Consider the following 15,310-nt stretch of genomic DNA (forward strand, 5'->3'; position numbering starts at 1 on the left):
GCTCCTTGTGTAATTCTTATGTAGCAGATGATGTAAAAACTTGCGGGTCAGGGTTTATATGCATGCGTATCAATAATATCAATGTACAGGTGACTCGTAATAAATGACTGCTTCTCACTAAGTAGATTCAATGCAAAGCTAATATGTACATCTGACATGTACATCTATGCACAATATACACGTAGACAAATTGACTACATTTTTAGTAGAATCTGACACTATGTAAGAGCAGACTTGGCATCACATGCTTGTCAGCATACTGACGTGGAATGGGATACTCAAACCATCCTATCTTTAGTAAGGAGGTTCAATTGATTAACAGGGCTCAGCGGCTGACAATGAGACAGATATATTTGATTTCTTCTCTGGACTTACCATGGCTGCTGCAGTAGCTGCTGCCTGAGCAGCTGCTGCTTGATTGACCTGGTACTGGGCAGCTTTGATCTTAGCTTGCAGATGGGCTGGAGGGTGAAAATATTTGCACTTTTCCCTTGAACATCTCCCTTTGATGTAATCCATGCAGACAGTAACAGTATTGTCGTTGGTATCAATCATTGCACTGTCAGCAGGGTGAGCAAACCGGCAATCATTTTCTCCTCTGTTACAGTTGCCACGCTGATACTCTCTACATACCTACAGGCAGGGATAAAAAAAATGCAAGTAAAATTACATCAGGAAAGAAACTAAACCCAAAAAGTTGAAAGTTATTCTGGAACAACAGATAAATAAACCTCAACCATTCGGTTTTGTTTTACCTTGAGAAAATATCTTTGTCTTTTTATGCCTGGATGAGTTTCTTAATTCCCAATCTGATAGTTTGGCTTAATGTATGTAACTCAAAAACTTTCCAAATTTAAAAGCAAAATATTTCCAATTCAATCAAACTACTAAAAGGGTTCAAATAAGTTGAATTTTTGTGGTTATTTCAGGCAACAGCTGAGAAATTCGCCTGCATTCTATGTAATAAAAGATAATCTGTTCTTCATGGTTTTAATGGATAATATTTTGGTTATTTCATTGTATTGTATTGTATTGTATTGTATTTATTTATTTATTTATTTATTTATTTAGTATCCCACCTTTATTATTTTTTGGGGGACAATACAAGGCAGTGAACATTATCTACTTACTATCCTCACAATGACAATAACCCTGTGAGGTGAACTGGGCTGGGAAAGAGTGATTGGGCCAAAGTCGTCTGGCTAGCTTTCATGGCTAATTCATGACTGAATTAGAACTCATGGTATTTTGGTTTCTAGCCTGGTGCATCAACCATTGGGCCAAACTGAATCTCTTTCTATTTATCTATTTATTTATTGAGTTATTTGTTTGATAGTTTTATTCCCATCTTTCCTCAAAGTCCTTACATAGCTTTGCTTCATTTTGGCCTCTCAATCAGAGGTGGGTTGCTCCTGGTTTGGCCCGGATTGAGCGAACCAGTAGTGGCGGCGGGAGGCTGCCCCCCCTCCCCCGGACACTTGTATGCATGTGCAGAAGCTTCTGTGCATGTGCAGAAGCTTCTACGGATGCGCAGAAGCATTGCATGCACAAATGAACTGGTAATAAAAAAAACGGAAACCCACCACTGCTCTCAATGGCAATGGGAACCCTATGATGTAGATTGGGCAGAGAAACAACATTTAAATCAAAGTAATCAAGTGTGTTTCCATGGCTAAAAATGGACTTGAACTTAGGTTTTCCTATTCCTAATCCAACATCTTAAACGCTATGTCACATTGGTAGTGTGTCCTTTAATATATAGCCATCTATCCAGGAGTTCCAAATTTCAATTAACATATCATGAAGCTTCAGGCTGTGGGAAATATGTATAGCAGAATATAACAACATTAGGAATGGTCCCTCTGTCACCTTTAATAATATGTTCACAATCATCATTCCAAAGAATTTCTATGCATAGTGAAAATAAGGTATGAAAGAGACATATCTTTTAAAAAACAAAGCAACCCTTCTAAGAAATTAAAGTGCATTTTGGCACAGCTTTTTATGAGCGCTATTAGCTACATAAGACATTAGCTGCATTTATTATCTCTGCTGTTCACAATTTTGACACAAGAGGGGGCACGGGTACATGTAATTTTTTTTATCTTGCTCTTCACTTTCCTTTTAAAATACATTTACATTCATAGTCTTTTTCAACATTGATTTTTTTCATTATTAAGATTAAAACTGTAATTTAACCTGCAGAAAGGGCTATGATGAATATTTGAAAGTGAACCAAGAAAACAATGTAATGTGAACATCATTCTCTTGCAATTATTTCAGACTTTCTTGTGAATCATACTAAATGAAAGTTAAGCAAGTATCAAGGAGAGACATCAAAAGGTTTCCTTCAATCCAGAGCAAATAGGCCTCCCCACCCCCTCTGAATTCAATTGCACCCAATTCTTAGAAAATGCAGGGTCAGTCCCTGGTTTGCCTTTGCCACCTTCCTAAGGGTCAGAGAAAATAACTAGATTGGCCCAAAATTATCCAGCTAGATTTATGCCTAAATCTGGATTAGAACTCAAGAGTCTTCCAGTTCCTAGCTGCGGCCTTAATCACTACACCAAAATGGTCCTAATTAGGCCTTAAGAGGGAGCAATTTAAATACTGATCTGAGTGGTAAGAAAGAATCACTTTAATTGAAAAGCCAGGTATACTTCTAATAATCAGCAAATAGTCAAATCTAAAGGTTATGTTCTAAGTGTCTTATAATATGCATTGAGAAGAAAGAAAACCATCAGATTAAAAACCTCTGGAAAAACCTTGCAAAGAAATTGCAGTGACTTATCTTAGCAGTGTCCAAAAAGCAGATCTGATTGAAAAATAGAAGGACATACTGATTTCACATCCATTGTGAGATTTATGAAACAGGGCTTCTTAAAAATTGCCTGGGATGGCAGATTCTTCCTAGATTGCCTTTCAAGGCAGCACAGTGAAGTGCAGCGTGGCAACTGATAATTACCAGTCTAAAACTCACATTGATTGCTGAAGAGAGAAAGGTATCTGACCACGTGTGAGGGGTCCTGTGTCTCTAAAGTCAGGAACATGACCTTCACAGAGATGCCTGAGCTCCCCTCGCCAAGAGAATGGAGGTAAAATATTTTCCAAATCCAAAACAACCAGATAGCATTTGGGCATAATTCACTGAATTCAAATGTAAGAAGAAGGAAATAAAACACAATCAGACTTGCAGACCCAGTGTTAGTGTGGGACTGGTTAGGTCAGACTAATCAATTTCTCAGGAAGGCTAACATTAGTTTTATATATAACAAGAAAATGGACAGATTGTGAGACAGCCACAATTTTCTTAGAGTCATGTCATTTCTGGGTTGTTAAAATTACTTGGGAGGTAAATTGTGTTTAGATCCAAGGCGTGGTGTTGATATCTGAGGAAGGAGGTAGTTTTTCTGAATTTAAAAGAGGCAGTAGTTGCTTTCTTCATTTCAGTTAAATCCCTGTTTGTTCATATAGTTCTAAAATGGCCAGTTTAACTTTAATACATTTTTATACTACTTCAGCCCATTCTCAATACTATAATGCAAAAGAGAGGGAGGGAGGAAGGGAGAGAGAAAGAAGGAAAGAAAGAAAGAAAAAAAGAAAGAAAGAAGGAAATAAAGAAGGAAGGAAGGAAAGAAAGACTGATCTTAACTATTTTAAAGTTCCTTACCTGGATTGATTTGTCTCTCTAAAGGGTTATCTTACTGGTTATTTAAAAGAGAAATAGCATGAAGGTGCACAGAATTCATACTACTAATAGAGAACACAATTCAATTGCATCAATCAGCTTCTAGAACTGATACCTTCAGGACAGTCTAAAGATATAAGGCTATAGTTCCGTGACAAAACAATGCTAACTATTGTCAGATCTCACACATTGTGCTAAGTGATTTGTTTGACTTGGATTTAGGGTATCATATGAAATTAGTTTCTGTGAACTAAGTTTTGTAATTATAATTCAGCATTTATATGAACTAGAGAAAAACAGCTTATTCAACTGTAATTAAAACAGTCAATTGGTTGTTGCACTATGTCTATTATCACCAGCCAATTCTAATAATATTAGGCTAGATGAATCAATGCTTAACTCAGGGTAAGATAATTTTACCTTGGAATTCAGAGAATCAGAATCTGAGTCCATCCAGAATACAGACTGAGGTCTTAAATGAAGTCATTTTTAAAGATAAAGACATCCTCAAGCCCAGCTGTTATCAGGTAAGGGTTATAGCTATGTCCTAATCAGGCCAATTCTAGGATATTTCTCAACTTCCCAATTCACCTTGCATATCTGATGTTTCCAAATTTGTTCTCCCCCTTCGTCTCATGCTGCTTAGTTCCTGGGATTTGCCATGATTGCCTTGATGGTGCCATTTAGGAAATTTAAATGGAAATATTACTGAACAGGAATGAATAATGTACTTTATAACTATGTCTCAGGGTAGAGATTCAATGTGTTGATGGAAATAAAATTATTTCAACTTATTTCTCACCAGTGTGTCCAGGATAAATAATAATCTACCTTACAGGATGGTTGTGAAGAGAGACTGAAAAGAAAGTGGCAAATGTAAGAATATTATGTAAATGTTAGCAATAAGATATCTGTAGCTGGATATGGGAGGGACTGACCAAGTCCCATACAAATAGCTCCTGCCTATTTATAGTGGAGAAATATGTTATGATGGTTGAACAGACAGAGCTGATTCATTATCAAAATAATTGTTCTGAAGAATGGGGACTGCCTGTCTAAAGCAGCAGCTCCAGCTTCCAAAAAAGTTGCAACTAATGCCCTAGAAGGAGAGAAAACAAAATCTTGGTTCATTGGTTGGTTGGCAAGACTGTTCCTTTGAGAACTGTGAAAATGACATCAGAACTACTGTGTTCCATTTCCCTACTTAACACACAGCAGAGCAAGAGTCTCACTCCAGAGACAAGTGCCCTGGACTCAGCAAAACAAATATCAGCAGATTGAAAATTGCCACATTACCCCTGAAAAAGAAAAGCACTTTCATCCATTCCTCTCTCTTTGTATCCTCCTTTTTCCAATTACTAATCAATGTTGCAGATACTCCACAGACCCAAATCTTCCAGTGCTGCTTGCAAATGTCAACCCTGGGGAAAATGTTTACAAATGGGTATTCCTACTTGAACCTGCCCTTTTAAACTGTCCTTAACTTGAGTGTGTATGACCGAACAGGAAGACTGACTCACCATGGCTAAATTTTTATAAAACAATTCAGTATTCCATAATTATTGGAATATTATTTTCTCTAAGTATTGATGTTGATATATGGATAGTCCTCAAATTATTATAGTAATTGGGACCATAAATTATTATTATAGTACCCTGTTTCTCTGAAAATAAGACCTCCCCGAATAATAAGCCCAATCGGGCTTTTGAGCACATGCGCTAAAATAAGCCCTCCCCAAAAATATTGCAACACAGCAGCAGCCATGAGGTGACCATGCTTGTCGCTTCCTGCACTTCAAAAATAATAAGACCTCCCCAAGCGTTTATTTCAGCGGTCAAAAGAAAATAAGACCCTGCCGTATATTCGGGAAAACACGGTAATAGTAATTTCCTCTGAAGCTAAGTGATGTGGTCATAAAGCATGTCATATGTCTGCTTCACTTAGCATGGTAATTCTGGAATTCTGTAGAAGTGCAAGCTGAGCTGGAAGGCAGGGTTAAATGTATCATCAGTTTGGAATCAATGCATTGTCACAAGAGACCCAAGTTCAGTCCCCTGTGAATTCCGCTGAGCCTTATCTAGCGCCAATTTACCTTTGAACATTAGCTGACTAGATTTTTGTATTACAGAGACCAATAACAAACTCTTCTGTGCTTTGAATTTAACAAATATTCCTGGTTATTAGCACCTAACGTATTCCCTGCTACTGCTGGTAAATGAATTCCATTCATTATTAGCAAAGGATCCACCCTGATCCAAGATATTCCAAGCCTTGGTAAGGAACTGCTTCTCTTCAACTGTTTCTCCCTATCTCCTGTCCATCCTTTTTGTCTTCCCTGCTCTATGTCTTGTGGAGTGGCAAGAGGCTCTGAATTACTACTTGCTATGTAGTGGCTCAGGGCCTTCCTGGCATGTGACAACTCTGGAGGTATGAGATGGCCCCGAGTTGCAGTTCAGCGCAAATCCCAGTCACTCAATCAGTGTGGCGCAAAGCCCCAGAAAATCTCAGCTGCCGAGTCCCGCCTGCAATTGCTCTCATCACCCTGTACTCTGAAATGCCTACCATCCTGCACTCTGCCATCCTAGATGACCGTTACAATTTTCTTGCTCCTGCTACTGCTGAAACATGCCCAATCGTACACTTCATGAAGCAGCTTCTGGCCAAGTGAGGCTATCTCCCTTGGTCTTACACAAAAACTGCTCAGTGTAATCTTGGGTGGGGGGGAATTTACATGCTCCTAATGCGGGTGGGCTGTTACATGCCTGAATTTTGATCCTGTGAGTGCAGGGGGTACCTTGTATTTGATGGACCAGCTCTTCCCAATTACATCTACCCAGTCTACCAGAGAAGGAAGGCAGCACATGTTGCGGGTCCCAACTATCAAGGAAGCACATCTGTCAGGACCTAGGAAAAGAGTCTTCTTCTCTATAAGGGTTCCTTCCCTTTGAATAATATTTCCCCCAGAGATAAATTATCTCCCACCCTGTTGCTTTACTGCAAGGCCTTGAAGACATGGTTCTGTCGGGTGACCTGGGTATCCCATTCACAACTGATTCACAACTTAGATTCTGTTGCTGCCATGCGGTAGGGGCTGGGCTGTGGATTATTATGAACTTTTAACTGCAGATTTTTAATGCCGTACACTGACCAGAGTCACTGTATGTGAGGTTTAAATTTGTTTAATAAATAAATAAACGTTTGGGACTGGCTGCCCCTTAATTCAGTGTCATCGTAACCTCAAATGGTTGCTGAACAAATGATCTGAAGCCAAGGACTAACTGTACACTGTCTAATTCACTTCCAGATAGTTCCTCTGAGCAGCAAAAGTGACTATAGATCTTTTCCCAAGTCAATAATTATGGTACCTCTAAGCAGGGGTGGGATTGAAAAATTTTAGCAACCAGTTCTCCGCTGGGTGGGCGTGGTCATGGGGGAGTGGCCTATTCGGCTTTCTGCACCATGGAGGAGGGCATTTTCACACTCCCTGCGCTTTCTTTGAACCTGTTTCTGGACTTCCGGTAGGCCCATTTCCCCCCCCCCCCCCCGAGCATCCGTGTAGTTCCTGCACTTACCTGGCATGATGAAAGGGCTGTGTGGAGACTCCTGAGAGGGGTGGGGAAAGCCAGTCCTTGTAACTACCAGTTCAGCAAATCAGATTAAAATTAACAACTGGTTCACCCAAACCGGTCCAAACCAGCTGAATCCCACCCCTGCCTCTAAGTTGAGCTACTTGTTTCCCAAACCAACCAGAATCCAATGAAATGCAACGTACATTCCTGGTCTGGGAATGAAAAATCAGGAGGAATCTTTACCAAGGAAATTAGAATGTTTAACTGGTCAGTGAAAGTTCATACAAGAAAATCCAGTTACATAAAATATTAAACTAACTCCACTCAAATAAGTTATAGGAACATCTAAAGTCATTCAGTTGACCTGTCTTGTGGATCTAGTTCTCAAAGAAAAAGAGGTGAAGAAAAACAACCCAAAAGCCTTAAAAAGGAAGCTACTCCCGTATAGAACTCTTTGGCAACACAAAATACATTTGCTAAACACTTATGCATTATAGTATTGCAGCTACATCTATTCTGATCCTCTGGTCAATGAGGAGGAATTATTATTATCCGGAAAGATTGACAATACTCTTTCTTAGAACTATGGAGATAGAATTATGGAGATTCTAAAGACTGTTACTCTAAAGAGCCAATCTGGTATATTGGTTAAGTACCAGATAGAAACAGGAGTTCTAGCCCTGACTTTCAAAGCCAACTGGGTGACTTTGGGCCATCTAATCTCTTTCAGCTGTAGGGGCAAGGTAATGGCAACCAATCTCTTGCCAAGAAAATTGCAGGAACTTGTCCATACAGTTGTCAGGAGTTGATGCACATGCAGACAACAAAGAAAGGAGTAGATACTTTTTAGCTATCTGAAAGATGAATCTTGCCAGATAATATAATTATATATTGCCAGAATCATTGTAAAATGATCGGAGTTGGAGATTAACCTATGGGTTGAAAATACTGTAAAAACAAGTGCTGCATTGGGTCAACTGTTAAATAATCCCACCTGGTATAAAACAGCCCAGTTCCCCCACCTTTCTATCCAAAGGTGTAAAAAAGATGGATTCTGTTAGTTTCTCACTTGTATCACTCATAGTTTCTCATATCTGACACAAACATAAAATAATGATTTTTTCTCATGCTACTAAGAAATTTCCCTTTACAATTTACAAGTGCTAGGGTGTTACATTAGAAGTCTTACAAGAATTTTCTAGAAATGGAAAGCTTTCTAATGCAAATATATTTGCCAAGATTTTGATTCCTGTTATTTTTAAATAAGAATTGTTGTTTTCCTTCCTTGTAAAAACTCTTTTTTATGACCCTGTAATCCCTTAATTCAGGATAAAGTCAGGGCAACTTGACGCTGGCTTTTTTTTTAATGTACTGCTACATAGAGCAACAACATCAGTAAAATTTAAAGCTTTTGATTAAATAATAAAAGCAACAGTAAAATGTGAATTCAACAATAATGGCTCTTTGCAGGGCATTTGCAGGGGTAAGTGATAACGATATGTCATGTAAATCATATAAATTAGATATTTTAGCTTGTCTTTATATCACATAGGGGATGCGGTGACTCAGTGACTAAGACACTAAGCTTGTTGATCAGAAGGGTAAGCAGTTCGGTGGTTTGAATCCCTAGCACCGCGTAATGGAATGAGCTTCCATTACTTGTCCCAGCTTCTACTAACCTAGCAGTTCAAAAACACGTAAAAATGCAAGTAGAAAAATAGGAACCACCTTTGGTGAAAGGTAACAGCGTTCCGTGCGCCTTCAACATTTAGTCATGCTAGTCTCATGTCCATGGAGACGTCTTCGAACAGTACTGACTCTTCGACTTTGAAACAAAGATGAGCACCGCCCCCTAGAGTCGGGAACGACTACACATATGTGCGAGGGGAACCTTTACTTTATATCACATAATTCATATTAGTAGTGCAATGGAATTGTGATGCACATAACATCAACATGGCTTCTGCCAATAGCTGTGATGGCTTTCTTAGGCTTTCCAAACTGTTAATAATACAGGAAGTTCTCATTTAGTGCCCATAATTGGCATTGGCAGTCTGCTTGTTAAACAAAGAAATCTCTAAGTGAAGCCACAGTCCAAATGCCTCTCTTGTAAGGATGAGCTGGTGATTTTACTTTTCTACAGCTCCTGTTCAGATCCACCTCATTTTCAAACTCCTTGATGACTTATTCCTCCACACCAAAATAGATCCTGTTCTATTTCAGTTATTACTAAGCTGGCTTACAGAATTCTGACTCCTTTAATATAATTTCTTTCCAGTACTCTGTGGATCGTAAAAAGAATAAGCAGAATGACTAAGCACTATGCTTCCCTCCTGTTTGTGTTTAGAAGACAAATCAGACGGAGTGTGGACTAGCATAAGGAACACTTCATTGTCCAAGCTGCAGCTGAAAACTGTCTGAGGGCTGGCTTTACTAAAATATAATAAGATGTTGAAAGGGCCCATCTCTCTTAGTTGAGAAACTATTCCTGGCAAGGGAGCATATCCACTATGACTAAGATGTACAGATGGCATAAAAATTGATCGATAACAATCGGAATTCAAATGTGCCAATGACATCTTTGTCATTCTAAAATAAACTCAAATTGAACTCACTCTTCAAAACTTTAACTTCACATGCCTAGGGATGAAACTTACCAGAGAGAGAAAAAAGAGAACAAACTCCCATTCCTGACATCCTCACCACTGCATTGTATAATGGCAGGATACAAAAACAAGGCTCCTGGAAACCCACCCACATGGACCAAATCTGAAACTTCCAACAGCCACACCCTGCCACACATAAAATATCACATAAAATAAGCTGCACAAAAATCCTCGTCAACCGATGCAAAACACATTGCATCTCAGTAGCATTGAGAAAAGCAGTGTTCAGCTACTTCTCTAGTATAGTCAATAAGAACAACTCCCCCCAGCCTTCCCCAAAATTTCAATTAAAAAAAAATTGCACCAGGGGAAAAAAACAGAAAACTAACACCATACAGCTATATGTCATAAACTTTCATAATGTAATGCTACAGATCTTGATAAAGGTAATTAGAGATTTTTGTACATTTATACCAGGTTGGGAACATATTGCCTTAGAGAAAACCTATCTATGTATGTGTGGTTGCTAAAAGCTGGCCCTGGCTTTATACCAGTGATGGCGAACCTTTTCGGCACCGAGTCCCCAAACTGGAATGCGTGTGTGCATGGTGCAGTGCCACAAATCCGAAACCAGCTGGGTGGTGTGCATGCATGCGCTGGAAGACCAGATGGCATGCACACGCTGGTCACCTGGTCTTCGGGTTTTTGGCACTTTGGTGTGCGCAAAGACTAGTTGTCTGGTGCGCATGCATGCACAAAGACCAGCAGGCCAGTGTGCATGTGCATGCTGGAAACCAGAAGAGCAGCTGGCAACAGGGCGCATGCCCACAGAGATAGCTCTGTGTGCCACCTCTGGCGCATGTGCCATAGGTTCGCCATCACGGCTTTATATCATATCATCGATACCAGGGTTAATAAAACTTTAGGTGGCTAGAGCCATTAAAAAAAAACCTTTTCCACCCAGCTGTTGTAGAGAAAGGTGGCTGATGTTATGAGAGAGAACAAGGTCAGAACTTTGAATCCTTTCCCTTTCACTGTTTTGGGGAGGGAAGGAGAAATTGCATTACAGATACTCCTAAACCTATGACCACGATTGAGACCAAAATTCCCACTGCTAAGCACGACATTAAATGAGTTTTGGCCCGCTTTACAACCTTTCTTGCCACAGTTGTTAAGTGAATCCCTGAAGTTGTTAAGTTAGTAACACGGTTGTTCAGTGAATCTGCTTCCCCATTGACTTTGCTTGTTGCAAAAGGTGATCACATGACCCTGGAATACTGCAACTGTCATAAACACGAGCCAGTTGCCAAGTATGCACATTTTGATCATGTGACCATTAGGATGCTGCAACAATTTCTAAGTGTGAAAGTCAGTCATAATAAGCCATTTTTTTCAGTGCCTTTGCAATTTTGAATGGTAACTAAAATGAATGGTTGTAAGTTGAAGACTGCCTGCAATCTTTTTCTTCTTCCAAAAGAAAGATATGGCACAATCATTCATCATTTGAGATAAGATTTTAAGGATTTAACTGCAATTAGGCAGTCTGCGGTCTGTTAAAAAACTGGATGGAATTGAATGAAGTTCATTAATTGCCTATAAATTTTCCAGAGACAAAAATGTTAACATCATGAAAGGATGGGTAACCAATGACCTTCTTGTGTTTCCGCAGCCTCAAAGCTCTATAAAGAGTCTGCTGGAATTTGGTCACAAAATAGTCAACTTTAAATCAGTAAAATAAGTGGGGGAGGGAGGGTTAAAGAATGATTTTTGTGTTTGAGGTTTTCTACACTCCTCTAAACATGAAAACCACAGGAAGGGGGGGATCTGAAAAAAATTATACAGGCCACCCAGCATATTTCGTAGGCCACTGGCCTATCTACTTTGCCTATGCAAAGACTTAAACATACTCAGCTCTGCATTGGAGTCCAGTCCTATGCCACACCCAATACAACATGCTCTACTGGCCAAGTTAAAGTTCTGGCATCTGTAACAGATCCTGAGCTCAGTTTTAACCTTATTACTATTATTTTTTGCGAGTCATTGCATTTGAAGCGAGGTTGTTCCCTTCGCTTGTAATGGAAAGTATTGCATAAACACAGAAGGTGGTTTAATTCAATAAACCAATTAAGCATGTTGTGTGAATCTATTCCTGGTTTACTGCTGATGATCTATTGCTTTTAATGTTGTTCTTGTTAGGAATAGTAATGTTTTGATAAGTACGGAAATTGGTGGGGTTTGAAATTCATTAGTTCCTTTTCGAGAATTAGCCCGATACGTGATAATCACATTATTATACTGCCGATGGGCAAAGGCTTTTCTCTGAATAGTACTTCCTTCCATAAAATATCCCAAGTAGGATTACATTTAGAGAATCAATGAGCCATACCTGGCTGATCAAAACAACCATAACTGGGAGGCAAATTATTTCCTACCTCCAATCTGTCCGTCCGCATTAGCTTCTGTGCTGCTGCTGCTGCAGCGGCAGGAACTGGCACACCAGGATTCCCTGCAACCAGCATTGGTGCTGTTGGCAAGATCTCTGCTGGGACCAAGCCAGGAGAAACTGGCCCCAAATAGGGGTTAAAGGCTGTTGAAGCGTTGGTGGCTAGGCTTGGTGCAACTGAAAACATTGGCTGGTAAGAGAGAAAGGGAGAGAGAGAGAGCAAGAGAGTCAAATGTAAATAGTAGTCCCAAAAAGCTTTCTACATTAAATCATTTTGAAATAATGCAACATTTATGCATGCAGACAATGGTGTTAACTGACCCTCTCATACATGGAAGAAGCTTCCTGTTCAAGGAAGGCATTTGAGCCAGCAACTGATCCCAGGAACTGTAAGGGAAGGAGATAAAGTTTGCACACTACCCCTGTGTTGTGGATAGTCAAGTCATGTTTCCACAGTAGGTATGCAAGAACTGGTGCAGTAAGGAGCAATCACTAGGGTGCCTCCTTCCACTGGCAAAGGCATCTTAAGAGTAACTCATCCCAAGGCACAGAAGAACTCAGGATCTATACGCTTGGCCTTCTTTTGGAATAATCTACAATATGTATGATTCCTGCTGCTAGAATTGTAATGTTTGGCCTAAAGCTGTCTTAAATTTTTCAATTCAAATTCTCAAGCCCTTTTTCTGCTGTGAAAAGGTAAATTTCTTTTGTCTTTCTACATTATTCTTAAAGTGTTCAAGTACTTTATTTGCATTTATTTTGGGGATGCTTTTCAGCTTTCCTTCTGGAAATGTTGAGGGCACTACAGCTGTTGCTGTTAAGAGTTTTTTTTTCTCCCTCTCAAGTCTCCTTGGCAGCCCACACTTTCCAATCAGTAAATGCCCAGTTAGAGAAGATGCTTCCTAATGTTTTGACTTTATCTAATAGAAAGGTGACAAGCTAGGATAACTGTACAAGAAGAAATACAGAGCATTTACAGAGCCTTAGAATTTCTGTCATTAAGTTGTGATGGTCCTATGTCAAGGTACCCATGTGATCAGTCTAATTTTACAGCTTTTTTTTTTGCGGTGGTGGTTAAGTAAACATCATGCCTCTAAATTGAACATTGAATTCGTTAAGCAAGTTAATGCATTGTTATGTGAATTTTTTGCTGGAAACTGGCCTTTATAGCCAGTTTCCTGCAAGAAAACCTATAGTAAACTATGTCACGCGACTGTGGGATACCGCAACTGGCCATGAACATAAGCCGGCTGCTAAGTGTTCAAAATGTGGTCATGTGACTTTGTGTGTTGCGTGCATGCGTGCCACCAGAACACTAGAATCAGGTCCTAAGTACCTTTGGGGGATCCATCATAACTTCTAATGGTTGCTAAGTGAGGACTACCACTACATACATCATTTGGACTCTTAGTACTTTAAAACAACACAACATTTTTCCCTTCCCCCCATCAAACTGAAGGCCTTCACAAGAAAAGGGCATGATACTTTTTATATATGACATTAATTACTTCAGCCTCAACTACAGGAGATAAAGACAACACTCGTTTCTTGTTAAGCTTTTATATAAGCTAATTAGTAGCCAATTGATGGAACTGGGCAGGGACCGTTCATATTGTACCAATATAATTCTTACAGCAATTATAAAAGAACATTTTTATTCTTTTCACAGAGCAATTAAATTGTAAGATACAGTACATATACATGAAAATGGCACCTCTCACAAGGTCTTTTCTTTTATAAAAGCTGTTTATAATATTATTTGCATGTAACCTCATAATAATGACAGTTTTTAAATTATATTTTACTATCAGTGTTGCAAAGTAAAACCGTATGAAGTTGCTGTAGCCTGCATACATTGACGCCATTACTACTGTTCAGATTAATCTTAAAGGCAGAGAGAGCTTAGCAAAGACAAACAAGGGATATTTTCTTTCCTGGTCTCTTCTCTAGATTATCCACAGACTGGATAATCTAAGGTACGAATTAGAAGTACTTTATTGTTTTGATTTATACCTCATTTTTACATCAAAGTGAAATTATCAAAGTGGGTTACAAGTTTCAAACACACATAACACAAGGTGACAATAGTTCAAATGTTCCAGATGATTTATAAAGACAGGATAAGATTTAGCTCCCAAAGCTGTCTGCATTCCGAAGTTGGATGATAACAAAGGAAGTTTAAACTTTGCCCTTCTATTACAGAGACTTGGCCCTTGTATTTCATTACTCAAAAGTGATTCATCACAAGTCTTAAAAACCTCTGGCCAGCATGGTAGGCTCCCTGTTCACCTTATACTTACTCTGAGAGCATATGCACCAAAGACAAATTCCTTGTGTGTGTCCAATCACACTTGGCCAATAAAGAATTCTATTCTATTCTAATTCAAGTGATCTGGTGTCTCAAAGATGCTTTTCCAAATGGCAACTGGACTGTTTTTCCCCTGAGAAAGAAGACATTTCACTTCTCATCCAAGAAGCTTCACTGGTTCCGGTCCAGTTGCTTTTTGAAAATGAGACAACTATGACCTGAATGACTGAGAATCTCAACAGACATAAGTGATCTGCTGTTCTCTAGATGCGTTAGATTTTTCCCCCCCACAAATCCCACCTGGTTCTTTAGGCTTGTGGCATTGGAATGTAAATGCATCTGGAGAGAACCAGGTTCAACAAAGCTGTTCTGTAGTTAAAAAAATAGAGTGAAAACAACGGTAAACCTTTAACCTTTATTCTTGAAGTTAACAAACTTTTTTTCTAAGAATTTAAACTTCAGGTATGTCAATTGGACTTATGTCAATTGGTACCAAAATTTCCATTGTTAAATAAGGCAATAGTTAAGTGAGTTGTACCTTATTTTACAACCTTTTTTTTTGCCATACTAACAAATCACTTAAGTAAGTAAGTATTAAGTTAGTAACATGGTTGTTCAGCAAATCTGGATTTCCCCATTGACTTTGCTTTTTAGAAGCTGGATTGGATGGTTACAATAGGTGATGATATGACCCT

The 15,310-nt window shown here is 39.1% G+C and overlaps 1 protein-coding gene across 18 annotated transcripts in view; it reads right to left on the reverse strand.

Moving 5' to 3' along the window:
• MBNL1 (muscleblind like splicing regulator 1) overlaps window positions 1-15,310 on the reverse strand; it is a 170,510-nt gene that overhangs the window by 17,725 nt on the left and 137,475 nt on the right. For 9 of the 18 annotated variants that reach the window (XM_087725364.1, XM_087725370.1, XM_087725355.1 and 6 more), the window contains 3 exons: window positions 12,629-12,694; window positions 12,297-12,497; window positions 376-633 (listed from right to left, as the gene is read on the reverse strand). In XM_087725364.1, the coding sequence (XP_087581490.1) occupies window positions 376-633; window positions 12,297-12,497; window positions 12,629-12,694 (525 nt within the window). The remainder of the gene's footprint in view (window positions 1-375; window positions 634-12,296; window positions 12,498-12,628; window positions 12,695-15,310) is intronic. The other 9 variants (XM_087725360.1, XM_087725371.1, XM_087725366.1 and 6 more) reach the window with 1 other exon arrangement.

The sequence above is a fragment of the Thamnophis sirtalis genome, unplaced genomic scaffold (genome assembly GCF_051295495.1).
Source record: "Thamnophis sirtalis isolate CommonGarterSnake01/CBP01778 unplaced genomic scaffold, rThaSir2_p1.2 scaffold_11, whole genome shotgun sequence".
NCBI classification, from domain to species: Eukaryota; Metazoa; Chordata; class Lepidosauria; order Squamata; family Natricidae; genus Thamnophis; species Thamnophis sirtalis.